The sequence below is a fragment of the Talpa occidentalis genome, unplaced genomic scaffold, assembly GCF_014898055.3.
Source record: "Talpa occidentalis isolate TD23 unplaced genomic scaffold, MPIMG_talOcc4v2.1, whole genome shotgun sequence".
Classification (NCBI taxonomy): Eukaryota; Metazoa; Chordata; class Mammalia; order Eulipotyphla; family Talpidae; genus Talpa; species Talpa occidentalis.
The window spans coordinates 93815524-93843297 of NW_026555331.1; the positions used below are offsets into that span (position 1 = coordinate 93815524).

The 27774-nt window shown below is 31.6% G+C and overlaps 1 protein-coding gene across 2 annotated transcripts in view; it reads right to left on the reverse strand.

The window, feature by feature from the left end:
* The window catches only part of DGKB (diacylglycerol kinase beta), an 835840-nt gene that overhangs the window by 140488 nt on the left and 667578 nt on the right, over positions 1-27774 (reverse strand). For both annotated transcript variants that reach the window (XM_054692402.1, XM_054692401.1), the window contains 2 exons: positions 20723-20813; positions 9070-9265 (listed from right to left, as the gene is read on the reverse strand). In XM_054692402.1, the coding sequence (XP_054548377.1) occupies positions 9070-9265; positions 20723-20813 (287 nt within the window). The remainder of the gene's footprint in view (positions 1-9069; positions 9266-20722; positions 20814-27774) is intronic.

Genomic DNA, 27774 nt, shown 5'->3' on the forward strand with positions numbered 1-27774 from the left:
TTTTATTAATCCTCAATTACCATGTGACAATGAACAGTTTATTTCATGGTACCAACATGTCAAATACTAAGCTACATGTCTCAGACCTATTTTCTTGTAAAGTGACATTTTTGTGCATATGACTCTCATTTTTAATTTTCAAAACATTTACTCACAAATTCCATGAAACTTTATTACAGTAAGTCTAAAAATGGGGTGTTGTTGAAATTGGTCGATTATCTCCTACTATTTGTCTAACAAGAAAAATACTCTGTAAATTTGTCACATATTTAGTAAGAAAATGCAATTTATCTAGTGTTTTGGATACACAAGTATACATTTTCAAGCATCAGCAGGGAAAGTTAATATGCTAAGGGCTTTAACTATCAGAAGAGATATGAATTTAAATCATTATGCATAAAAATGCTTTTTGTTATTTAACATGCTTTGGAAACACTGGTATTTTACCATGCACAGAAATTAAGTTCTACAAAAAATAGCTGATTCTTTCATTAGATCAGAACCAAATTACTAATTTCAATATTAATGGTTAGCTTTGACATGTTTAAAAAGGGTAGAAGGTACTTAATAGACCTGTCTTCAACCCTGAAATGAACAACTGTTCAGGGAAATGGAATTGTTCAAAGATACATTTTCTTTCTGCCAATCTGTGAAATATAATATAATTATTCTTTTTTAATGAATCTCTCAACGAGGAGCAATCTTTCAGAACTTGAACAGGTAAAATATAATGGTAATGGGAGCAGCTTTGTAAATAAAAGGATGAAATGAGATTGTTATTTTGTGCCATATTATGGGATAATTAGAATAACAGTGTGGCATTCATCAGCCATTTGAACTTTCTCAAAAAAGCTCCCTAGGGCTCATTTAAATAACTCATGTTTACCATTGGAGATTTAGTCTAAGAATCATCTTATAACATTCGGGTTATATCTGAAGTTATATCTGTTATATCTGTTATAACTGATTAACAGTTGTACTGTACATCAGCCAATAGACACTGCCTAAATCAGACACCAAACAATGCCCAAGTCTGTAAATCCACAGTATACAAAAGAGTAACAAAACTAATTAATTAAGCCAAAAGGATAATTATTTAATGTGGAGGAACTGGACTGGTGGTCTATATGAATTGCTATCAATTCCATGAAACCAGCTGTCTGGATAATGTCCAAAAAATGAAATTATTAACAACAACAAAATAAAAACACCAGTTGTTCTCAAGTTTTCCTAGTAAGTGAAAGCAAGTTGCTTCTTGTTTTGCATAATTTCAATTTGATTTCAAGAATGAAACTTTTATATCAATGATCTCATATACATATTAGAAAATACCACTCTCTGCTTAAGTATTTACTAATCCACTATGTTTGACCCAAAGAGATTTTGTGAACTTGTCAATTTTATTAAAAGAAGCTTTAGAATTATATTTCATGTCATTTTTTTTTCTAGAAGTATATTATATGCAAAATTTGTTTCTAGAATTATATTGAATGTCAGATTTTTAATATCTGACTGCTGAACATGGGAAAAGGGCAATAACATTAGCCACAAAAAAGTATGACAAAAGGAATGTAAGAATATTCTAGAGATTGCAACTATTGTCTCAATTATTCTTAAGATATAAATTTATTGATATTTATGGTTTATGTATTTCAAATTTCTAGGAGTCTAACAATTTGTGAATTCTTTATAGTGCCATGCCAAACAGAAATTTCATAAATGCTTCTTTGTAACATATTTGCTTTCATAGGACATCAAGGCCAAAAATGCATGGTCTTATATTTTGAAAATGTATCTCTACTTTTACATGCAAGAAATATGTCTTATATTCTTATTTTTGTTACTGTTTTATAGACTTTGTAAGCACATTTTAAAAAAAAAAAATCTTTAAGATCTCCCGGTAGATGATGAAATCTTCAGCTACACACAGGAAGAGGATGGGTGTGGTGGGTGTGGTGTGGTGACACACATCTGAAGAGGTGAGAACCTCTACCTCCATATTATATAAACTGTTGTAAATCAGTTTACTTCAATTAAAAAAAATCAGAAAAAAATTGATATTTATATAAATTTATTAAGTATGTACTATTATTTGTATCACCCATCCTAGAAAATTTCAAAGGAGGTAATTTAAAAACATATAATTAAGAACTCGTGTTGAGACTTTTCCTTAAAGGTTACTAGATAGTAAATGTTTGGATCTTTCTATTTTTGACTAACGAGATTATCATGGTATGAGTATATGCATATATTTTTGTGAAATGCAGCATTTCAAATACCATGATCTTTTTTCCCCCAACAATTTTATCATACAGGTATAATAATGCAGCATGAAATCCTTTACTTGTTTCTAAATTTAATTGATTTAATCGCTGAATTTTAAATGCTTGGAAATTGTTATGCTTGCCGGTATTTGAATGCCAAATACATCATCTACAGTTCTAAAATGAATGTTGCAGTTATATTTAGACAACTTAAAACATTGCCTTCTAAATTACCCTAAATAACCCATAGAAATATCTAAAAAAGTTGATAATAATGGACAGCAAATGTCCACTACCATCAACTTTCAGATGAGTATAACTTCACAAAGTATAGAAAGTGGTCAAGTCTTACTATTTAAATGATCTTCGTGCAGCTATCTCAGTAATGTAATGCAAAGCATACAGAGTAATCTTAACTCTTCCAGAAAGCACTATGCCCATATTAAAGATGGAGACATCAAAGTCACTAAGCTTATTCATCTTCAGAGAGGAAAAAAAGTTTGGCTAAGTTTTCACAGACATCAATTCATGTATTCTTTTGGATCCATTTGGTTTGGATTGACTTTTTTTCCTACCCACTTCTGAGAGTTTTCAAAATGATGATGATGCCACTTTATATAGAGAAATTCCTTGATAATCAATCACATATATAGAATATTCTGTCTGGCTCCTAAATATAATAAGGGTTTGCATCTTCCCTAGTACAGTTACAGACATCAAATAGGTTTGCAAGGGGAACTTAATGGTGCAAAGTACATGGAAATGCTTATCTTGGGCAACTGATAATATACCGTGAAGTTTATATAAGATGATAAAGAATTCACATTACATATTCACAAATGGAGCTATGCAAATGATAGAAGGTGGGAAAGCTGCACATTTAATGTAGTTTTCTAAACTTCAGTCTTGTCCCACTATCATGATTTTTGTCACAACCATGTACTCCTATATTATTATTTAGTTCTGTTTTTTATTTAAATTAACTTATTTAAAAATAAATTTTGATTAAAATAGTAAATTTAAAAAAAGCTTCCCTTACTATAAAGAAAAAAAAACTGTAATAGTAAATACAAGAACTATTAAACTTTAAAATAATCATCTGTGTACTGCTTAAATCATTTTAATTTTTCATAAGTGGAATGCATGCAGCACACTGGAAAATTCTGCCAAAGTAAAAGAATCAGTATTGGGAAATGGGAATGAAATCATTGAACATTTCATGAACAACATCATATATTAGTTTTAAAAATAAACTTCTGCATGATGATTACCTGGCTAGCTGGATCCTTTCATGGTATATAGTCACCTAAGTTAATGAGGTTTGAAGCAGGAAGTCCAGTTGCTCTGGCAGTACCTCTCTTAGCTACTGGCAAATGTTTGAAACCCTATGGATTGAATGTAATTACTTTTGCTAAGTGGTTTTCAAACCTTTTAAAGAAGTCAATTTTTTTTCATTTTTTTGGCCAATGAAGCAATATTAAAAAAAAAACAGTAAACAAAAAAGAAAATTAGAATTTTATATGCATAGATATATTTTAGAGGTTTATATTGCCAGTACCATTAACACAGTACATCTATAAGAATAAAGAAGTTATTCTAACACAGACAATTGCAATATTTTAATCATCATATTTTTCATTAAATGCTGCATTTTGGGGGGTTGTATGGCATTAGATATATCTTGATAGAGAGAACACAGCAACTGTAATTATAAATAGTATGAAGCATGGTCTGAACATTTACATCCCATTTGGCCTTCCTGAGCCATTCTGATATCATTACTGGAAACTATAAAAGTTTGACATATATTCAAAGCTAAAACAATGGAATAACTAAAAATTGCTTACAGAATTTGAGAGGTCTCGCTGACTTAAAAATACTTTTCAAAGGAATTATTTTAGGGCCTCCCCGGTGGCACAGCGGGTTGAGTGCCTCGCTGTGAAACTGTCCCCAGCCTCTGCAGTGCAGGTTCGATCCCGGCCGGCCAGTGAGAATCCCACATGGCACAGCAGACCTCTCCTGACTCGCCTGCTGCTCCCCTCAGCAGTGTATTTCAGTCAATCTGCCTGTTCTATTCCCCACTCTGTTTCTGGTGAATCATCTCACCCCCCCACACCTCTGGCCTGTACCCCAGCTCTTGTATAAAAATAAATAAATCTATAAAAATAAATCCATAAGTGGAATGCATGCAGCACACTGGAATTATTTTAATATAATTTTTTAAAATTATTATTATAATTTATGATACGATATTAGTTGCTGTCTCAGATGTTCATTCGAAGGTCCAATTAGTCCAATATATTTTGTTCTGTATACCTGGAGCTTTGTTTCAATTTCACTTATGGATCTTTATCAGCATGCTTAAATCGCAAACTTGACCTTGATATATAAGCTAGCACAAGCCTATTATTTTTGGGAGCTATTTAACTAAGGCAAATTAATTTTGAGAAAAAAATTTTCTGAGAGTGGGTCCCATTTTTATTTAAAATATTGGTATTTTCAGTTTTATTGACTTTATGCACTGTTTATTACTTGTGCCAAATAAAAGGAACTGAGCTTTCTGCCTTTTCCATGGTGAGTGTGTTTTACCATTGTTGTGATGGTGATGTGCTCATCTGTAAAATGATCCTCATTAAATATGCAAGATGTATCTATTTCTCACATGGCCTTTGTAGAGCTATAGACTTTCCAATTAATGTCACATTTATTTATATATCCATATGTATATAAATGTGTATTTGTATAGATAGATAGATAGATAGATAGATAGGTAATCTATTATATATAGCTAGCTCTCTAGTAAGCTATCTACGGGGAAGAAAGAAGAGGATGAGGAATAAAAGGAAGCGAGGAAGTCATTTTTTGTCTGGTAACAATTTAATGATTTGAAGATCACTAATATGATAAAATATTTTTGTAAAACACTATTAGTGTGTTTTTATAATAGTTATTTTTATTGTTTCAAAATATGGCAATAATGAATTTGAATCAAGTTTTTACAGAGACTCTGAAGAATTACAGTTATAACTCAATGGAACACCATTTGAAAAATAATGGTTTAGCTGAAGGCCTATATTTCTTTTCAAATGCAAATACCTCTACTTTCATCTGCAATCAGTCATTTATACATTAATGTGAATAAATTTATTAGACATCTTTCTGAATACTGGATTTAATTCAGAAAAGGGGGTAGTAAAGATGAACTCAGCAACTGAAAGAAATGGAAAGATTGAATATTAAGGCTAAGAGCCTTAATAAAGACCTATTGGGCTACTTAAACACACACACACACCCCACATATGTAAATGTATAAATGTACACATATATGGTGTGTGTACAGCATCCTTTTATATTAAAATAAAGAAATAAAACAGAAAACAAAAGACAAATCCACAAAGAAAATGCCTATTGAATTAAATCAACATGAATATGAATATGTTTCATAAGTGCATACAATTGTTTTAAAATAGTCTGCTGGAATAATCCTCTAAATTAAATACTGATAATTTCAGTCAACTCAAATAAATTAAAGTGTAAAATTTTCAATCCATGAATTTATTAATTGAACACTCTCTGATCTTATGCTGTGAAGCAACCTCAAAATTTGCAGCAAATAAATTGTGTAGGAATCCATAATCATGTATGGCATAATACAAATGAAGATTTAATACTATAAACCTGATCCAGTACCTTTAGTATATAATATGTCATTAAATTAAGAATACTTGTAAATATTTTTCTTAATTTAAATCCTTCTACTAAATAAAATTTATCTTTATTACAAGAATTTAATTATGTATACTTTCATGCCCTCCCCAAAACTTTCTACATTTTATAGCAACAGTATCTATTCCATAATAGTAAAAATTTAATTCAAACTTCAAATTTTAGAGATGCACATCATAAAAGTTCTTAGTATTTTGAAAAAATGCTTCCTATAAGAGGAAGACTACATTATTGATTTTTTGATTCTTATATATTTTCTAAGAGCAAAAGATATTAGTTGAATATGGGTTAAATAAACCTGCTGGACTAGGATGGCATTTCCCATATATCATTCTAATGGGAAAAATGAAATAATTTCTTCTAAGTTAGAAAATATATTTAGACTGAAAATTCTTATTGACTGTTTTTTTGTATCAAGAAATTGTTTTTGTGTTAAGAAATTAAAAAATCAAATGGTAGAAATATTGCCATTTAGGAAAATGATGCAAGCAGATAATTTAAGAAGTTCATTTTTAACTATAAAGTGTAAAATTTAAGAATTGACAGAATAAAGTTGAAGTTAAAACAAGCATTTTGAGTACATTTGCCTATTCTTTTGCAAAATACAAAAAACAAAAATTGTTCTTGATAAAATTAATTAAAAGGAAAGTAATTAACATACATAATCCATTTTTTATAGTTAGCTTATAACAGTCATTTTTATCAATGAGATTATACTTTTTTGAAAAATAAAACAACCGAAACTACAAGTAAGTGGGTTAAGAAAGTGGGAAGTTGAGCCAACTCAGTTTATATGTGTTTCTGTCACTGCTCATAGAATGACCTTCAAAAACTGATTTATACAGTTTTCCCTCATCTTTGTTTTGAGAGAAAGGTATTTCTAAATCACAGAACTTGCATAATCCTATTTCCTTCTTTCCTGGTCTTTTTTGAAACTTGGTCCTAACAGTTTCAAAGTAGAAAGCAAGAAGAGAGGCTGGGGAGAGAAACCTTTTCCCACAGTCATAGTCTGTGACAATACTTTCGGCTCATTTACCTGTGCTTGATTTCAAACTAGTGTCTGATTTGTTTGTGCTTTATTACAAATATCTATTCCTGAAAAAAGCATACAGACTGGGATGAGTGCGGTTACAGTAGCTCTGTAAGGGGTGTAGAGTCAGTCTTGGTGGGGCACAGTCTTTTGTCCTATTAACTTTCAACAGCTTACTGGGTGAGCACAATCAGCAGCTGAGTACTGCAAAATCAATTCAGACATCTATCTGGAATATATATGCAAAGGAGATGCCAAGTGTTGGTATGTAGTGACCAAACCGGAAATGACTATATATATAAACCGGAAATTACTATATTTATAATATACATAAAACTCTTAAAATTATATGCATTACATTATTACTATTTATCTTCCCTTTTTTCCTCCCTCCCCCCAACCCACTGTTTCCCTAGGGAGAGAAAGCAGCGATTCTGGTTTGATCTTAGTATAGTCCTTGAACTAATTTTCAAACTTACAAATTCTTTATTAACCTTCTTAGAAACCTACTAATCTTATGTTTAAATGCAATATTATTCTTAACAACTACTAAAATTAATAAATGACATCTATTGCCCCTTATTTTAAAATTAACACAGCACAAACCTGTTTATTTTTAATGTATTTTTCTGCAAAAAGCCTATATCTTAAACATATACAATGTTATAAACCAGTAATACCTCAAAATTTTTTTCCATGTTTTCATACAATTATATTTATTATATTAGAAATCATTTTAATTAATATGGTGTAAACTTGCTTATAATAAATTATTGGACTCTTTGGGATTTACCTCTGTAGGATAACCTACATATTTAAGGGTCATAAAAACCTTCTGTCATTGAAAGATTGTAATAAGCACTTCTTTTAAGAGGATAACTAATACTTTCTATGTCAATCTTTATTATCCTCATGGTCACCTAATTCCATATGACAGAAGTTATTGCATGCTACTAATACTTGAAGCTGATATCTGATGATACCAAAACATATTTTCTGCCACCACCATGCCTACCAGCCACACTCACTTTTATTTAAAAAATTGTTATTTTTATTGGGTCTTTAAGGCTATATGTAACCTTTTCATATTTTGCTATTCTGAGCTGATCCAACATGTTTTCTTGGCTACTGAAAGCCATTTTGAATTAAATTTTTACTCTGTTGGGCTGGATACTTGATTCCATAAACTACAGACACTCTTTTCTGGGAGGGTAAAAAGAATACATACTAGACTCCTAATAAAATTAAATTTCATTTAGTAGAAAGATTTTAAGAAAAGTGTTACAAGTCTTTCTAACTCAATAAATGTATTCTGGAAGGTAAAAGCAATGTTATGTATAATGCACACAAATTATTGGGGGATGACCAATTATTAAATTAATTCATATCTTCATAAAAATCCATCAACAAAAGTTAGTTGCTGTGTCTCAATATTACAAGGGAGTTGAAAATTCTGAACCACACTATTCTATTTTGAGTCATTTGCTCTGTTTTCTAGGTCTCCTACTTGTTATTAGTTTACTGAAAAATAGTAGCAGATAAACAAAACTTATTGTGGAATATTTAACTATAACATTATATATGGTATTTAGATCAAGATCTTAATTTAAGTTAGCTTTAATGACATATCCTGACTGAAGAAAGCCAAGAATAAAAATTCTTGCTACACAACCCTAGAAAAAAACCTTCATCAAACCCTTGATACAGCATCTCAAACATCCTGATCAAGATGACCACATTACAGAGGAATTTAACATATGATGTATCCTGTATTATCTTCTACTAAATAGCCACAAAAGTTTTATTTCTGTGGACAAAGCTATATCCAAAAAAGGAGAATAAAGGATAAAAAAAATCACACACAAAATGAAGTCACCTTACACATGACTTTAGAATCCATTTAGTTATCTTAATTGCTTATGCATATGTGAAAATATAAAAAAAAAACTATAAAAATGTATATATTACAGTACCACAGTAACGCTTTCATTGTGAAATACCTTTCGATATCAGATTAAGAAGTAACCACTAACTGTTAATAAAACTTACCTTGACTGGCAAACTTCAATTCTTTGGCATCTGTGAGTGTGGGCCTTTTGTCAGATCCTTTTTTCTCTATTCGGCGATGGCTTCGTCTTTTCTTAGACTCTCCCCAAAGATTGGATCCTCCATGCATGCTCGGTATGTTCAAAATAGCAATTCCTTCCAGAGAGATGTTTATTAAATCTATCTGTACTCCATCACACTGATCAGAAAAAAAGAAAACAGAAACAGTGAGATATTTTATCTTTCTTTTCTAGATTTCAGAGAGAAATTATGACTGTCTCTTATTTAGAATATATTGCAAGGCAATACTGGTGAAGCAGAAAAAAAATCATAACTTACAGCCTTATTTTGTGGACAGAGAAAGAAGCACCTTAGGAGACTTTTGAGAAAAGTAGAATAAAAAACAAAAAAATTAAAGAACTATAAATTACACTGGAGTGACAAGGCTGCATTCTTGGGTTAGAATAAGTTCAATCTAAGCTGAGTATCAAAGGCAGTAAGAGGTAATTGTCAAAATGAATATGAAGAACCAGGCAGGCTGAGGGAAATGCCAAGAGTACCCAAATGCCAAATAATTCTCTAACCCACCATTATTTTATACCCAATAGAACAAGAGATTGAAAAGTAAAACAACTAGTCGATTTTGTTTTGTTTTGGTGACAATATCCCTTTATTATGAAAAATATGGAAACTACCAACAGACAATGCTTTGAGATATTCAGATTGGTTATTTTATTTTTTTGCATTTTCTGTTCATTTCCCCAAATGCACATGTGTGGAAAACCACAAGACTATATGGCATTTTAGAATTATTACAATTTATTCTTTCAAGTTTTCTAAAGTGGTAGTTATTATAATTATATACCAGACAACATCTCCTGACTTCTATTATAAGTCAATATGAGAAAAGAAGTACACATTGTACACATTTAATACTTTGCTTTACAAATAACTTTGTTAGTGATATTTATTTCATAAGTTGAAGTATATCTGCGGGATTGATTTATTTGCTATGTCTTATTAGAGAACAATCATTGATGCTAACTTCATCGTTCTCCATGGTAATCATGGTTTTGAACCTAGAAGAGATAATGCTCTACTAAGATGATTAAAAAAAATTGTCTTTTTCCCCAGATTTGCCTCATCACACTGAATCTAATAATGCACCTGGTTCACCAGAATATAAAAACAGTGAAAAAAAGTAACACATCTTGAGTCCACTTGGCAAGGCCAGAAATAAATTCTAGAGAAAGTGCCAAGTTTTCATTCAATTTGTTTCAATGAGGGTGAAACCAAGGTCTATATGATGAACCCCCCCAAAAAAAAAACAAGTGATTTTTCCCCTCCTTTTCATGTATTAAATTAAGATGATTTCTTTTTACTAAAGAATTCTGCTCATGTGTATACTCACTTACCGCTATATATTCTAGATAAACAGATATTAATTTCATAATTAAAAGTAATCTTGTGTAAATACCCTGCAGGCCTCAATGAATCAAACACATACTGTGTGTCAGGCCTCCCACTGTCTTCAAGTGGAATGTACTGGCTGGATAATTAGATAGTACATATTTTTTAACCTTATTTGCATGCATATTATATCTTTTGCACACTGACAAGCAGCAGTAACAACAAAAGTCAGATTACCACAGGGAATTCCCACAAAGAAGTCTTCATTCCTTATAATTTGCAGCCTAAATTAAAATAATTTGATCTTTGACAAGGATGAAATGTCAAGCAGAAGGGGGTCCTCTACAAGCCACGGCCTGTGGCTTCTGAAATCTGCCTAATTTATGTCAGTCACTTCTTAATACATATTTAAGTATTACACGAAAAAGATGATAAATATGCAATCTGACACCTTTGGTATTTCCCTGCTGTTAATTTATAAAGGTCTGGCTTCCCCCAAACTGACTAAAATCATTTAAATAACAGAAGAATTGTGAAATAAGCTGAAGTTAGGGCCTAGCTTCCATTTTCACTCAATATTGAACACAGCAGGTAGTACACTAAGACAATTATTTGACTAGGCCTTAGAATCCCACTGTGACAAGTTACTTTCAGAGTTAGTAAAGAAGTATTCCTTTGTTCATCTGCAGAAAAAGAGAGCATGTTGCAAATAGGTTTTTTTTTTTTAATTGAACTAGAGGAGTTACATATGCCAATTGAAAAACGTCAGTTTTTATACATGATATTATACATGTTTTCACTTCTCAGAGTCTTATCACATGTAATTTTAAGAGAACAGAGGAAGCAGCGGTCTGAAAAGTGAAGAAGGAAAAAAAAACCATCGAGTCCGGGGAAGGACTGAGGAAGAACACTGAGGTCCCTAGGAGAGCAGGACAATGTACTCACATAAATTGCTATTTATTAATGATCCGTTTCCACTAGTTCTTGACCCCAGGCTACCTTCCTCTGTTTGCTTTAACATTATGTTCATTAGTCTGGAAATTTTCAGGGCTAGTTCTGATGGAGACCAGGAGTTGTAGCACACCAGTTGAGTGCATGGAAATAAAAGCTGAGGTGAAGGCTATGAAATATAAACAAGTTATAATACTGTGTCAGATAATATTTCCATCCGCTGTGAAGATTTATGATTTTTAAAAAGGTAGCTACGGAGGAGAAGAATATAAAAGCTTAAAAGCTAACAGCCTCAGTTAGTCAATAAATCCTGAATATTTTTATTATGTAGAAAAAGGTTGTTAACATATAGCACGATTGGAGTTTTTTACAGAGTGCAATGCTGTGATGTCATTGTTCTCTTTGCATTTTTAAAATGGAAGATCTTATTTTAGAAATAAATTTACCAAAAAATGTTTTATTTTTTTTGCCAACGCACTTCAGTCTTAGTTTACAAATACATCTTGCACCATCCTATATAGAGGTGTTAGACCAGGCTTTTATCTATAAATTTAGTGTGTTATATTCAGTTAACATGTCATTTAGTAGAAAGATTCTAAACATGTGAAGAACTCTGGACAGGTGTTTGGATAATAAATTTGATAAAATCTGTTTAATGGTAAACTATACATATTTTTTCTAAAGTGAGTCTAATTCTATACCAAGATCAGATAAAATATTCATAATTTTACTGAATGAAACATAAAAAACACTGCCTTATTCATTATATAAAACAGCAAGGATTAAAATGACTTATCTAAGTCTAACTTCAGAAGAGATTTTTACAAATACATACTTAATTTGTAAGAAAATTGTACTTTTGCAGAAAACTGCAGTAGTAAAGCTGCAAATGGTTTAATAGTATCTTTTCAATATTTGAAGGCTGAGGTGCTTTTTAATTTCCCTGTGATTAAGCTCCACATTTTGAAATATATCTTATACATTTTATCTACCAAAACTGTGTGATATAGGGGTTCAGAACATGCTTTTTATGTTATGTTAGTATTATCTGGAAGTCTAATGAAGGTGATGGAAGTGCCAATTGTTGATACCTCTGAATCATATACAGTGCTGTCATCAGTGATATCTCATTAAAAAAAAAAAAGAGAGAGCCTTTGGAATGTAATCACACACAAAAAAGAGAGAACCACATGTTCTTAATTCACTCATTTGCCATTGGGCACTTAGACTGCTATCATAACTTGACTACTATAAACAGTGCTGTAATGAATATAGGAGTGCATAAATCCCTTCGAATTAGTGTTTTTATATTTTTCAGTAGATACTTAGGATTGGAATTATTGAATTGTAGATCTAGTCTTAATATTTTGAGAAACCTCTAATACTGTTTCCTTAGGAGCTGGACCAGTCTACATTTCCAACAAAATTACACAGATTTCCTTTTTAACCCCCCCACCCCCAAACTCTTGCCAACATTTCTGTGTTTTTTGATATGGGTCATTCTTACAGGTGTGACGTGATATCATTGTAGGTTTGATTTGCACTTCCATGATGATAAATGACAATGAGCACATTTTTATATGCTGGTTGGCCATCTGCATTTTTTTTTTTGGAAAAGGTGTCTAGATCTTCTGTCAACTTCTTGGATTGTTTTTTAATTTTTTTTGTTGTTGTTGAATTGTATAAGTTCTTTTTAGATCTTAATATCTTGTCAGGTTTATGATGTGCAACTATTTTATCCCATTCAGTAGGGTGTTTTTTTTTTTTTTTAATGATAGTTTCTTTCAGTGTGCAGAAAGTTTTCAGTTTGATATAGTTCCATTTGTCCATTTTTGCTTTTGTTTCCCTAGCCTTTGGAATGCACCTCCCAATGACATATCTGATGCAAATATCGTGGAGTCTGTGTCTATGTTTTCTTCTATGTATTTTATGGTTCGGGTATCACATTCAAGATTTTAATCCATTTTGAGTTCGCTTTTATGTATTGTGTGAAATAGTGGTTTAAGTTTCATACTTTTGCATGTGGCATGTTGTTGAAGATTTTCCTTGTCCACTATATATCCTTGGCTCCTTTGTTGTATATTATCTCTCTGTTTAAGTGTGGGTCTATTTCTGTGCTCTCAAATCAATTCCATTGATCTGTGTGTGTATCTATATGTATTCCAGTATCATATTATTTCAATTATAGTAGCTTTGTACTGTAGTTTGAAATCTGGCAGTGTGATGCATCCTTTCTTCTTTTTTTGTCAGAATTGCTTTGGCTTTGGGGGGTCTTTTGTGATTCCATATAAATTTTAGCAATATTTGTTCTGCTTCTGTAAATAATGCAATTTAACATTGACAGAGATTTCATTGAATCTATATATTTATTTATATAAGATTTCCATATTAACAATGTTAATTCTTCCAATCCATGAGCAGGAAATACCTTTCCATTTATTTGCATTTTCTATTTTTTTTAAAAAAAGTCTTAAAGTTTTTTACTGTACAGGTCTTTCACCTCCTTTGTTAAGGTTATCCCTAGTAACATAAGTTGTTTTTTTTTAATGCAACTATAAATGGGATGTTTTCTTCATTTCTTTCTCTTTAAGTTCATTGTTTGCATATAGTACATAATGAAGTTTGTATATTGATATTTTAGCCTGGCACTTCACTGTACTAATCCATTGTTTCTGGTAGTATTTTTTTTTTTAAGATTTATTTATTTATTTATTTATACAAACACTGGGTACAGTCAGAAGTGCAGGCGGGTGAGAGAATTCACCAGAGCCAGAGTGGGGACCAGAGCAGGCAGAAGGACCGAAGTACACTGCTGAGGGGAGCAGCGGGTGGCAGGAGAGGTCTGCACGCCATGCGGGACCCTCCTCCGGTGGCCAGGGATCCGCCGGGGATCAGCTGGGGATCAGCCGGGGATCAGCCGGGGATCAGCCGGGGATCAGCCGGGGATCAGCCGGGGATCAGCCAGGGATCAGCCAGGGATCAGCCAGGGATCAGCCAGGGATCAGCCGGGGATCGAACAGGTGCTGCAGAGGTTGCGGGCAGCTTCGCAACCCAGCGCTCAACCGTTGCGCCACCGGGGAGGCCCTGTTTCTGGTAGTATTTTAATGGGTCTTTAGATATTTCTAAATATTTTTTCTGTTTAATCTGGATTTTTAAAAAATCTTTCTCTTACCTAATTGCTCTAGCAAGGAATTCCAACACTTTGTGGTATAATAAAAGTGTATGATATCCTTGTCTTGTACATGGTTTCGGGGTAAAGTTTTCAACTTTTAACCACTGAGTTATAATGTTATTGTGGATTTGTCATATATGGCATTTATTATGCTGAGGTATGTTCCTTCTACTCCCATTTTTAAAGCATTTTTATCATAAATGGATGTAGAAACCTTGTCAAATATTTTCTCTGCATATATTGATATGATCGTGTGAATTTAGCTTTGCCTTTGTTGATGTGTGAATGGTATTGCTTGATGAAGATGTTGACCCTTTCTTGCATCCAGGAATAAATCCCACTTAGCCCCTGATCCTTTTAATATATTGTTCAACTCAGTTTGCTAAAATTTTGTTGAGAATTTTGAATTTATGTTCATCAGGGATATTGTTTTATAGTTTACTTTTTTTGTGATGTCTCTTGCTGCTTTTCCAATCAGAGTAATGTTGGTCTCATAAAATGTGTTTGTAAGCATTCTTTCGTCCTTAAATTTTTGGAAGACCTTGAGAAGAATAGGTAGGAGTTTGTCTTTGAAGCTTTAGTAGAACTCTCTAATAAAACCATCTGCTCTAAGTTTTTGTTTGTAGGGAGATTTTTGATCAGTATTTTAATTTCCTGCTTGTATTTGTTTTATTAAGGTTTTCTATTTCCAGGAAGAAATTTGGATATGAGGACTATATTGATTAAACTGATGCTTTCTCAGGTGTATACTTGTCTTCCAGCTAATCAAGTTTTACACATAAAATATACACATTTTTCTGAATGCCAATCATGCCTAAATAAAAAGACTTAAAAAAAGAAAAGTTTTCATTCACAAGTTCACATTCCCCTGTACAATATGCTGTTTTGCGAGTGTTATGACTAGGCTAAGACTCTCTAAATGATGAAAGAGCACCCAGGATAATTAAGTATAGACTATGACAGTTAGGCATAGACTAAGTGGAAAAATGCTACTGATTTTAAAACCCTGTGCTTCACATATTGCTTGACAATAAAAATCTGCTAATTTACTTTGTAACCTTGACATTCCTCTCGTTTGTTAATCATTGAGGTCATCTAGGTTTTATAGAATTACTAATCATTAAGACAAATTTCAGTATTTTTATATGAACATTCTTAGTCTTAAAACCTATCATCCTTCCAAGACTCACTGAGAATCAAAGACTTAAATACTTTGGAGAATGAGCTGAACTTTGCCTTATATAAGGAATAAATTAAAAATTCTCGAACTGTATAGCTTCAAATCCGAATGTTGTATTAAATTTTGCACCCCAAATTCAATACAAAAACTTTGCTTTCAATATATTATCTTGATTTTTCAAATGTTGCATTTTACTTTTTAATTTATCTTTTGAACAGAGAATCACTGAAATTATAAAATCAAAACTTTCAGCTTGTGAATTTTCCTCCATATATAATAAATATCTGTAAATATGATATAGAGACATGTTAACATACAGTATATTTTATTACACAAATATATTAAATATATCAGCACTATATATTACATTATATATAATTTACAATAATAAATGCCTATAGAATCTCCAAATGATTCTTTAAGTTATATTTAAATATTTTTAAATATTTTGGCAACATAATTTTTGTTCTTATATTAATTAAAAATGCTCATTTGCTTATCTCTCCAGTGTAGATATATAATAGAATTTCCCCAATTCATAGAATCTTTACTAAAACTAAATGAGATAATGTATTACATTGCTAGGCACTATGCATGAGGAATAGTTTAATAATAGATAAATTTTAGCTGTTATTATTATCAACTATTATCTCATGATATTCATATGATTTCAAATATTCACTCCTCTTGGGAAAAGCTTTTTATATGAGCGTGAAATGTGATATAATGGGACTAAGAGCAGATGATATATTTTGAAGATGTTGCCAATAAAATATATATTCATTAGTGAGGTACTCCTGTACTAAGTGGTTTTATTCTCCTTTATATATTTTTCAAACCATAGGGTATAATTTTAGGTCAAATAGGAAGCAACAGCAACCAGAATCAAATTTCCAAATTGCTATTTTTGTTATATTTAATTATGAAGTAACCTTGAGGGTAGATAGGCGCATTCTGCTAATATGATAGACTGGATTCATTAAAAAGTGAGTAGAGAAGCAGATTTTGCATTGCCCTCTGTACACATACAAACTCTCTCTTGTTCAAACACACACACACACACACACACACACACACACACACACACACACCAAGTTTAAGAATTGAGGTAAATGCATAGAATTTTAACAGTATTTCAAGATATGCAACAATAGAATGGGGGGTACACAGCCAGTGCTGGTTCTAATTTATAAATGCTATTGTAGTGGTTATCAGAATAAGCCAGTAAATGCAGAATTGGGAAGACAGACCTGAAGGGCACATAGGAACATGACCCTAAGAAGAATAACTTAGTTCAGTTGCCTAGAGTTAATGGGGGGAAAATTTTGAAGAACTTTTCTATAAGATGTAAAACAATGTAAAAAAAAACCTTTCAATTTTATTACTTATAACCTTAAAATCAACGTTTTCCACATTTATTTTCTTCAAATATCTTTTAGTATATAACATAATGTTTTCCTTGAATATGTTTCATTTTGCAGCACATACAATATTATTCTATTAATCAATGTTTTGGTTTCCTTTTAATTAAGACTTTTTTAGAGAAGTTTAAGGTTCATTGTAAAACTGAAAGCAGATATAAAGATTTTCCAATACCTGCTTCTTCGACATTAAGTCTCACTCATTATTAACATCTCACAGTAGAGTGGATACATTGGATACAATTTATAAATTTATATTAACCCATCATTATCACCCCAAATCCATAACTTAAAATATGGTTGGGTATCCCTGGTGGCCTAGGGGTTAAGACTCAGCATTATCACCATAACGGCCTGAGTTCAATCCCTGACCAAGGAGCTAACCTACGTGGCACAACGGACCTCTCCTGTCTTGCCTGCTGCTACCCTCAGCAGCGTATTTCAGTAGATCCACCTGTTCTGCTCCCCACCCTATCTCTGGCGAATCCTATCACCCCCTGCATCACTGGTTTACTTTTGGTTTACTTATGGTTTACTTTTGGTTAAATCCATTCTGTGGAGTTAAAGAAATGTATATTGATATTTATTCATCATCATAGCATCATACAGAACATTTTCATGACCTTACAAATTCTCTTTGTTCTACTCATTCATTCCTCCCTTCCTACAACCCTGATATTTTTGCTGTCACATTTCAATTGTCTTACCTTTTCCAGAATGTCATGTATTGGAATCACATAGCATGTACATTTTACAGTTTGACATCTTTTACTTAGGAATATGCATTTAAGTTTCCTTTATGTCTTCTCATGGTTTGATAGAGCTAAGTATGTGATACTTGTATGCTAGTATGCTTGATAGAGCTAAACTTATGTTTAGAGCCAAGTATTATTCCATTGTTTGTATATACCATAGTTGATTCATCCATTAATCTACTGGTTGCTTCCAAATTTTGGCAATGATAAAGTTGTTATAAACATCCAAGTGCGGATTTTTGTGTTGATATGAATTATCAACTCTTCAGGATATGCCAGTAATCATGATCGATGCATCATATGGAAATGATATGTTTAATTTTGAAAGAAACCACAAAACTGTCCAAAGTGACCACCAATTTGCCATCTTACCAACATGTATGAGAGTTCCTACTGCTTCACATTCTCACTAGCACTTTGTGTTTTTAGTATTCCAGATTTTGACCACTCTAATAAGTATGCAATGGTATCTCATTATTGTTCTTTACATTTTACAATGCTGCATTTTTCTGATGACATATGATGTGAACATCTTTACATATTCTTATTTGTGAACTGTATATTCTTTTGAGAGGGTCTGTTAAGATCTTTGGCCCATTTGTCAATGGGATTGTTTTTTCCTTTGGTTGAGATTTACAAGTTCTTTGAATAATATTTATCTGTTGTGTCGTTTACAAATATTTTCTCTTAGTATATGACTCTCTACTCATTTTCTTTAGATTGTTTTCCACAGAGCAGATGTTTCAAATTTAGTAAAGTCCAGCTTATCAATCTGGTATTGTATCCAAAATGACATGTCCATATCCAATGTCATCTAGATTTTATTTCATTTCACCTTCCAGAAGTTTTATAGTTTTGCATTTTACATGTAGGTCTGAGATCTATTTTTAGTTTACTTTTGTTAACTTTTTTTTTAATATGTGCATATGATATCCAGTTGTTTCAGCACATTTGTCTAAAAGACCTTCTTGCTCCATTGTTTTATCTTTCCTCTTCCATCAAAGATCAACTGATGGTATCTATGGGGTTCTAGTTCTGGGATCTCCATTGATTTGTCTATTCTGTCATCAATAGCACACTAGTTTGTATATAACACAGCTTTATGGTAATTCCTGGAATCAGGTAATATTAGTTTTCCAACTCTTCTTCTTCTTCAAAAATTTATTGGCTATTCTGTGTCTTTTTTACTTTCCACATATAATCATTTTGCTGATAACCACAATATAATTTGTTGGGATTTTGATTGGATAAATTGAACTAGTAGGTCCAGTTGTGAAGAAATTACATGTTGACAGTATTGAACTTTACAATACATGAAAAAGAAATGTCTCTTCTAGATGTTTTTTGTCAACCTGTGTCCAGGGGTAATATAAAGTAAATAGGTGCTGAAGAGGCTTCAGATCATTTACCCTATACTCAAGCAGTAGCCAGACTTTCACCTTTGTTCAACTTTGCCTTCTGCTACAGATTTTCTTTGTGCATAGGTTTCTGAGGGTAAGGAATACTTAAAACTTACTATATAAAGAACATTTAAAATTATTTGAAGCTAGAGACTTTAGAATGTCTATAGTATGCATTACATATATAACTACATTATTTTATATCACTATATATATCACTATATATGTGTCTGTGTTTTACACACACACACACACACACACACACTTATCTTTTCAAGTATAGTAGTCACAGAAAGTTCACATTGGGCCCAAGCTCTTCACCTTTTCTGATTATATTCCTTTTAAGCATTACAATATGATTCAGTCATGAAGAACGTTTTTCATTCCATGACCAAAAAAGGTCTAAAAAGGTTACAGTCTGAAATAGTATTACTTTTGCTGTCATTATTATTAACGGTAAATGAGAAATCTAGGTTAAGGAAAAACTACTGAGGCCATTGTGATCCTATGTGGTCCATAACCACTTTTGTTTGCCAAACTATTACCTGAATATATATCACTTACGTGTTCTGTCTCAGTAGATGTTATTCATTTATTTTGCAATTTACTTTGAAAAGTACTGAATTCAATAGTTCCCAATTCATAGCCACTAGTCATTAGGTGTTCATATTTTTTAATTCTGTTCTTTTGGTTAGTATTTACCACATATTAACATATAACTTTTCCTTTAACCCCCAAAATCGATAAAATGAAGTCATTTTCTTTTCTAACCTATTTCCAAAATTTTTAGTCCTAGATTTTCAATATACTTTTGGTAGGCTTTGGTAAGATCTTTTTAAAGTGTATCTTTTCTTGCTCTCTTTGCTCTCTCTCAGCATTTCCCCTTCCTGTAAAGGTAATGGGGAGATGGCAAGCCTGGGAACTAAGGAAAGCTAGCTAATGAATGGGAATGGAATGGAAAAGTATATTTTTTAACCTTTATTCTTGAAAGTAAGTACAATTTCCGTGAACTGTTTTTAAAGGTTATAAGATACTGAGACCTAAAAATAATAAGTTTTTTAATGTTACTTTGCAACATTTTTTTCTCTTCACCTGTTTTCTTTTATGTCAAGTTTTCCTATCCACACTACGCCCACTACCTTCTCCATGGATTTCTGAAGCGATGTCTCATTCTTTTGCACAGTATTAAAACAATTCAGACCCAAACTTAATTTTATCCTACTATTTCAGATAGTAATAGATTCACAAGAAGAACAGAAAAATGAATATTTAGAATTTTGGGTAAAGCTATATGAATTGCATGAAATATGATCATTTCTATGTAATCAAACTCAAGTCATTTCATAAAATAAATGAATTTTTCTTACTTCTATTTCTACAGACTCATGTAGTTTCTTGCAGGTGGCTGAGAAGGTTTCAGAGGTGCCAAACTCAAAATACCAAAATTTGTTCTTCATTCTGAAAAAGGGAAGAAGCAGGATAGATTATTATTTATAACAGAAGAAAAAAAATTAATAGGGTAGTTCTGTCTTGTATTATAAGTGATAGAAAAGATTTGAAGACATGTACCATCTATAATGTAATAAATGGTCATATAATTTTCAAAGCTTAAATGTTGGTGTCAAGTTGTAGAATTATACCTGAAGGGCTCACAGCAAGTGTTGATCTGACAGTTTCAAGTATATTTTTGACTTTTCCATATACTGGCTCCTCAGATTTAAATATATCTATATCTATATATCTATATATCCGTACACAAACATTTATTAGTATTTTGATACTCAGGATGTTTTTAGACAATTTGATTTTACAGTTGCTCTTTAATCATAAATAGAAAAAAACATGGGTTTCTCATGAGAAAAAATAAACTAAGCTTAAATATGCTAAATTCTTCAAGATGACTGTATTCATTGGAATTTGGCATGACTGTATGGCACATTAAAAAGAAAAAAATTGTCATTATCCATATAGATAAAATTTAGCAATTTTGGTATAATTATTAATTTTTATAAAAAGATATCCTCCTTTATATGAACAATAGCGGGAAGTTATAACACAGTATAAATGATATAAAGGAGTAATAAAACATTTTTATCAATATAACAAAAGAGAGAAAATAGTTTAAGTTATTTTAGTATTAATCTGGAAGTACAATGTGCAAAATGTATTTTTTTCTCACAATCCAATAACCATATCTTTGGTTCTTTGTATCAGACAATTATACTTATCATCATTTAATGTAATTTAACAAAGATTGACTAGAATTTTATAGTACCCATTATTGGATTTAAATATTCATTCTTATGAAAAAATGCAGTTTTTAATTACACATATTCTAATAAGGCATCATGACTTCAATTAGAAGAAAATACAGGTAAAATGAGATGTATATATTCACACATGAAAACAAAACAAAAAGAAATTTTAATGATATTCAAACATGTTTCATAAAATTGCATATTTTTAGCTTATAAATAATAACGTACTTTTCATATTAGAACATAAAATATTCCAACAATTAAAAAATCTGGCAAGAATCATTTACTTAATTCAACCTTACATTAGTTAGTTATTCTATTAATAGATATTATCAGTCAATTACTCTATTATTAGCTATAGAAAATGTAGGGTGGTACAGTGATTATTACTATGCTATGCTGAATAGAGCTCTCTAATATGAACTTGCAAATTATAAAGATAATCTTGTCTATACATATTTAATAATATTTAGCCTCATTCAAGGTTTTATTTGCTTACAAAATTTTCATTAGCCCTTCTTGTATCAATTACCATATTCAGGGAGGTATTATGAAAATCAATGCAGGTTTCATAGGATTTAAGCACAATGAATTCTTATCCTTTTTTAGAGAATATATTCCTTAGGTTATGGCCTGGACTCATATATCTGATTAAATAAAAATGGATTATTAGTAATTAGACATAACAGGAGTAAATATTTAGTACCAAAATCTGTGAGCCTACATGCATATCAACTTTATAGAATGAATGTACTTTTGCAAATTTATATGCTTGCTGAAGTTATGCAAAATAAAAAATCAGTTTGATGAAAATTGAGAAGAAAATATAGGTCTGTATGAGGTTGTCTCAAGACATCCTAAGAACAGTAATTAGTTGAAGCTTTGTGACAATTTGGAACTATCCTTCTACATGCAACAAGTTTTTCTAATAATATTATTGTGTTGGCCTTTTATCTGGACCTTCTCAGATTCATTCATTCACTCAACAAATGTATAGTGAAAACCTTCATTTCAATGTTACTATGTTAATGTTTAAATATATAAATATGAGTGCAATTCTGTTTTCACGGAGCTCAGAATACTGTAAGATTGGGGTATACACAATAGTAATAAATTAAATAAGAACAAAGCATTTTGGAACTGCCCTATATTGAATCAATCAATCACTCTTAATTGGAGGAGTTCAAAAGACTTTAGAAGAGAAGGCAACAAAGGAGGAAGGTGAGACAAGTTGTAGGTGTATTTAGGAGACAGTATGACTTAACCGAAATGCTCACAGACTAATATGGGTCTGTTCTGGAATGTGCATGCCAAGGTAATGGATTTGGTGCGATATCAAAGATAAAAAGTGGAGAAGTTAATATGAAATGAAGTGATATGGTCACCTTTGTTTTATGGACAAATACATGTAGCAGAAATGAATAAGGAGACTGGAATGTTGAAATGCTGCTGTTGTTGATGGAAATACTGCTACTGGAATAGTACAAACAAAATATGATTAAGGCCCTAAACCATGTGGCAAGAGAGGGGGAAATGCTCAACTCAAGAGACATAAAAGAAGAAAATCAATGGAAACGACTGGTACTAGATTATTCTGATTTCTGCATATATAAGTGATCTCTGGATGTGTATGTAGGAACAGCAGAGTATTGGTCCAGCAAAAGAAGGGCTGTGAGTTTATATTTTGACAATTTCTATTATATAATACATAATGTTTTTTAATTTGAAAATTATGTATATATATGTGGCTTGTGATTGCACATAAATAATTATTCCTTTTTTTCTCTAATTCTGTCCCTCATAATTCTCCAAAATTTAATTAGGATGTTGATTTTGTATCTACTAGCCAAGATGAATTCATTTTAGCAAACACATCACAAAAAGCAGAAATTCTGAGAATTTACATTCAGTCTTTATTCACCATATTAGTTAGCATTACTGCTCATGTGCAAAACTGCTTTAAATTCCCCATTATTACAACCATTTTATGTTTCACTTAGATAAATATATGGAGGTAATAAAAAGCACATAGAATCAGATTTCACATGACAAATTAAAAGCTGTTAAATTTTATTTTTTCCAACCAAACTAGTCTTTAGGTTGTAGAAATGCAAAAAAAGAGCACATTTTAGCATGTATTCTCTTTATTTTTATGGCTCACATTAGAAAATGATCCAAATAATTCAAACTCAAATTTGTCAGAAAAAGCATTCATTTTGGGACTTTAAGAGTAAGGTAACTGAACACTTTAGCCACTATGAAATATTCACACCAAGGTCAAAGTTATTGTGTTGTTAAGTTTTGTGATTGCAGGTAGCATGTCTTAACAAAAAAGTCATTCATAGTTTTGAAAATTTTAGTTATTAATACACTAAAACTTATTTCAATTAATTTAATTGCAAGTGTACAGGTTTCAATTTAATATTTAAACTACTTGGTTACCAGATGTTCTGGTAAAAAATAAAGAAATTAGCTCCCACATAGCAGATATTTTCTTACTAACAGTAATTTTGCTTCTTTTACATGTCCTCAGGGAAATGTGTAATATCAGGACCTTGTTCATACAAAAACATTACTCTTGCCATTATAACACAGAGTTAATATTTAGATTTTCAACTACTAAACGTTCAAATAAGCCACTTGATTTCTAGGAATATATTTTCTTGGAAAATTTTTTCCTGATTTACATTTATTTTTTTGTTTTGACTTTTGTCAGCTAAGTAATGTTAATGCAGCAAAGATAAAACAAAACAAACAATATATGAATTCTTAGTGAATTTCCCAAAACGAATACCAAGGAGCCTAATTAGATGTAGAACTCTTCTCTAACAAAGATGCAAACTTAAAGAGAGGGGTGAAATCACCTCATTTATCTTACTATCAAAAACTCAAGAGTCATAAACACACACAATTTTAATTCAGTAATATTATACTTAAAGGTCAACTTTTTCTCTCACAGGTGAATTTCCACATTACTTTAATGTATTTAGTGGTGATATAGATAAAACAAGAAGTTCATAATATGTGTAAAACTGAAAGTCTTTTATTAAACACTTGAATCCTTTTTTCAAGTACCATTAATGAAGTGATTTTATCTTTATTGCATGGATGAAATGTTCATTGTATGAGAAGATAAATCTTTGTTTTTCAAATGAAAGCAAAAACATATTGTCCTAAGTAGCTTGGTTAAAATGGAATTAAAAAAATCAATTTATTTTTACTCATTAATGTTTCAGAATTCTCATCGTTGTTATTAGCTTTCTTTCATTTTTGTCCTATTATGAAAGTGTTTCAAGTCATTTAAAATCTGGTTTTAAAATTATTTTTACATGGAGAACAATAATTTCTAACAACTAGTTACTTTGTTTCAATAATAAAAATCAGTCTCATCATTTGATTGAATACCCCAGAAATATAGCAGGACTTTCGAACTTGGCTAACAATGTTGGTAATGAGAGATGCAGTACTATTGACTTATAGCAATAGGGTAAGTGTTTAAAGTGGTACATTTATGTCATAGAATCAATTCAGTTTTATTTGTTTTTCATTGCCAGGAGACATTACACTAAACATTGGTTATAGGGTTACTCATTTATTCCTAAATGTAGTGAGGTATTACTTTTAAAAATACACCACAAGTCAAATGGAAAGGCCCCTGTGGGGCCTGATTTCACCAGTGGACGAGCAGCATCTGAAAGCGGCAGCTCAAGGAGGAAGCCCTGCTGGGGAAGCAAGCAAAACAGCAGAGTAGCTACTGGTTAGCTCAGGGGTCAAGAACAGGGACACTAGGGACATTGTAGTCTATGCTTTTTTGGTCACCTTTTGAAATCTCCTGTAAAATAAATGCCATCTAAATGAGCTACAGTAATAGGTATTTGTTAAGAACTATGTCCACACCCACCTCAAAGGAAATCAGCAATTTAACTTTTTCTTTGATTGGCAACTATAAATTCACCAAGAAAGGGTAACAAAAAAGGTTGTTCGAAGCTTGAGATATTGGGAAAAATAGGAACTTTGACTTCAATTTATAAAATAGCATAGGATCAAACATGTAAATATTTAAGGAGCTAACATATTTGCTTGTAGAAATTTGAAGCTACAATTTTATGTAATTACTAACCACATGAGCATACTAGCCATAACAGTGACCCTATATTTACGTCATTATTATTTTCTAAAAAGAAATACATTTGAAACCCTCCCACCCATGATTTTTTAAGCAGCAATTTATACTTGTCTCATAGCAAGAGAATAATGTTGATGATATTATTTCATAAGGAAGAAACACAGCTGTAATGACTACAGTAGGGACATTTTATATTCATACCAAAGAGAGAAAACATTTTTCATGTCTCCAAACAACAGGTAAAGATATAATTTTTAAAAAATGACATATAACAATGCTTGCATCTAATGCTCATTCATAAAATATGCTTGTTAAGTTCCCAGGAGACAATAAATGAGCTATAGAAACTTCAGAAAGAGTCATATAATACTTCATCTTGGTTTGTAAAAAAAAAGATGAATATTCTAAAAATATAATTTTTAACCTAAATTACTTTTACAAGAATAAAGAAAGTTTCTCATATGTAAGTATATGAAAAGGATGCTCCCAAGATCAAATGCTTTGGTATGTTTTTTCAAGTCTCTTTAAAAAGGAGGAAGAATGTGTGGTTATATAAGTGGGGTTTTTTTGGCATATAAGAACTTTCTATCAAAATACTATCTATTCTTTCTTAAATGTTCCTTTTTCTGCTTTTTATTGCACATTAGAAGTAATTAGGAGAGTAAGAATAGAAAAACATAAAAGCCACACTACTGAGTCTATACTAAAGAAATATATTTATACACATTTATACACAATCATCTCCACAGAACAATAAGTTAATAATTATATGAGATGTAAAATATATCTATAAAATGTTTAAGTCATGGCCAAGCATGTTTATAACTGGATACATGTTAATAATAAATAGGTTTTTACAATTAAAAGAAATAGTTCATAGTCATTAAACTTTTCCTAAAAAAATATTTGGAAGGTCAACTAATTGCAATGACTGCTACTGTTATTGAGTAAGACACTGTCATAGCAGAAATGAATGAGGCTTGTAAGTCATTCTCTCATCCCTGGGGAGGATAGCAAAAACTAACTCAAGAAAATCTAGCTTTTTTTCTTCTGTCTCTCTCATTAAATAAAATAATGAATGCAACATCACCTGAAACTTTTTTCTATGCTGTAAGGAAAATGTTATAGGTCAGATGGGTCATCATTAGATGGCTCCTTTGTTCCTATTTCTGCTTTAAAAGTGCTTTTATTCCCCTCACCTAAAATAAACCAACTAAAGGTGACAATGTAATCTACAGCTGACCAATAGAATGAGAAGTATACTGTGCGTTTCTTGGAAATATTTTTTTACGCTGTTAAAAAGACAGGGACAAATTGAAAGCTCAGTTCCTCCTCTCTTGTTTTTGCATGTTGTCATGGAAGGATCTGATAATTAGAGATGGAGAAGCCATCTTGCCATCCTTGAGGAAAAGCCAGGGAAACTGAGAGATGTGGAACCAGGTACCTGAAAAGGTGGAACTGCCTTCTTAGCCATCTGCCTTGCTTTCTACCCATGTAACACTTATAAGACTCTTATTATTTTTTTTTTCTGTAATATATTACCTGCAGCCAACATAGCCCATTATTGTTTAGAAAGACTTTTCATGTGTTATTAATAATTGAGATATTTGGGGCCTCCCCTGGTGGCGCAGCAGTTGAGCACAGGGCTGTGAAGCTGCCCACAGCCTCTGCAGCGCTTGTTCGATTCTGGGCTGCTGGTGAGGGTCCCATATGGCACGCAGACCTCTCCTGCTGTGCCCACTGCTCCCCTCAGCAGTGTATTTCATCTGTCTGCCTGTTCTGTTCCCCGCTCTGGCTCTGGTGAATTCTCTCACCCTCCCGAGTTTCTGACTGTACCCAGTGCTTGTATAAATAAATACATAAATGTTTAAAAAAATAAATGAGATATTTGGAAAGTCTAAATGAGGTGATACATTTGTCATACAAGGTTATTTTTCTAGGTGTGAAATTTGGTGTAACTGAAATAAAGAAATTAAATGTGGAATTTCTATTCAGCATAATTCCCTGTGCTTATCCGATATGTAAAGACCATGCT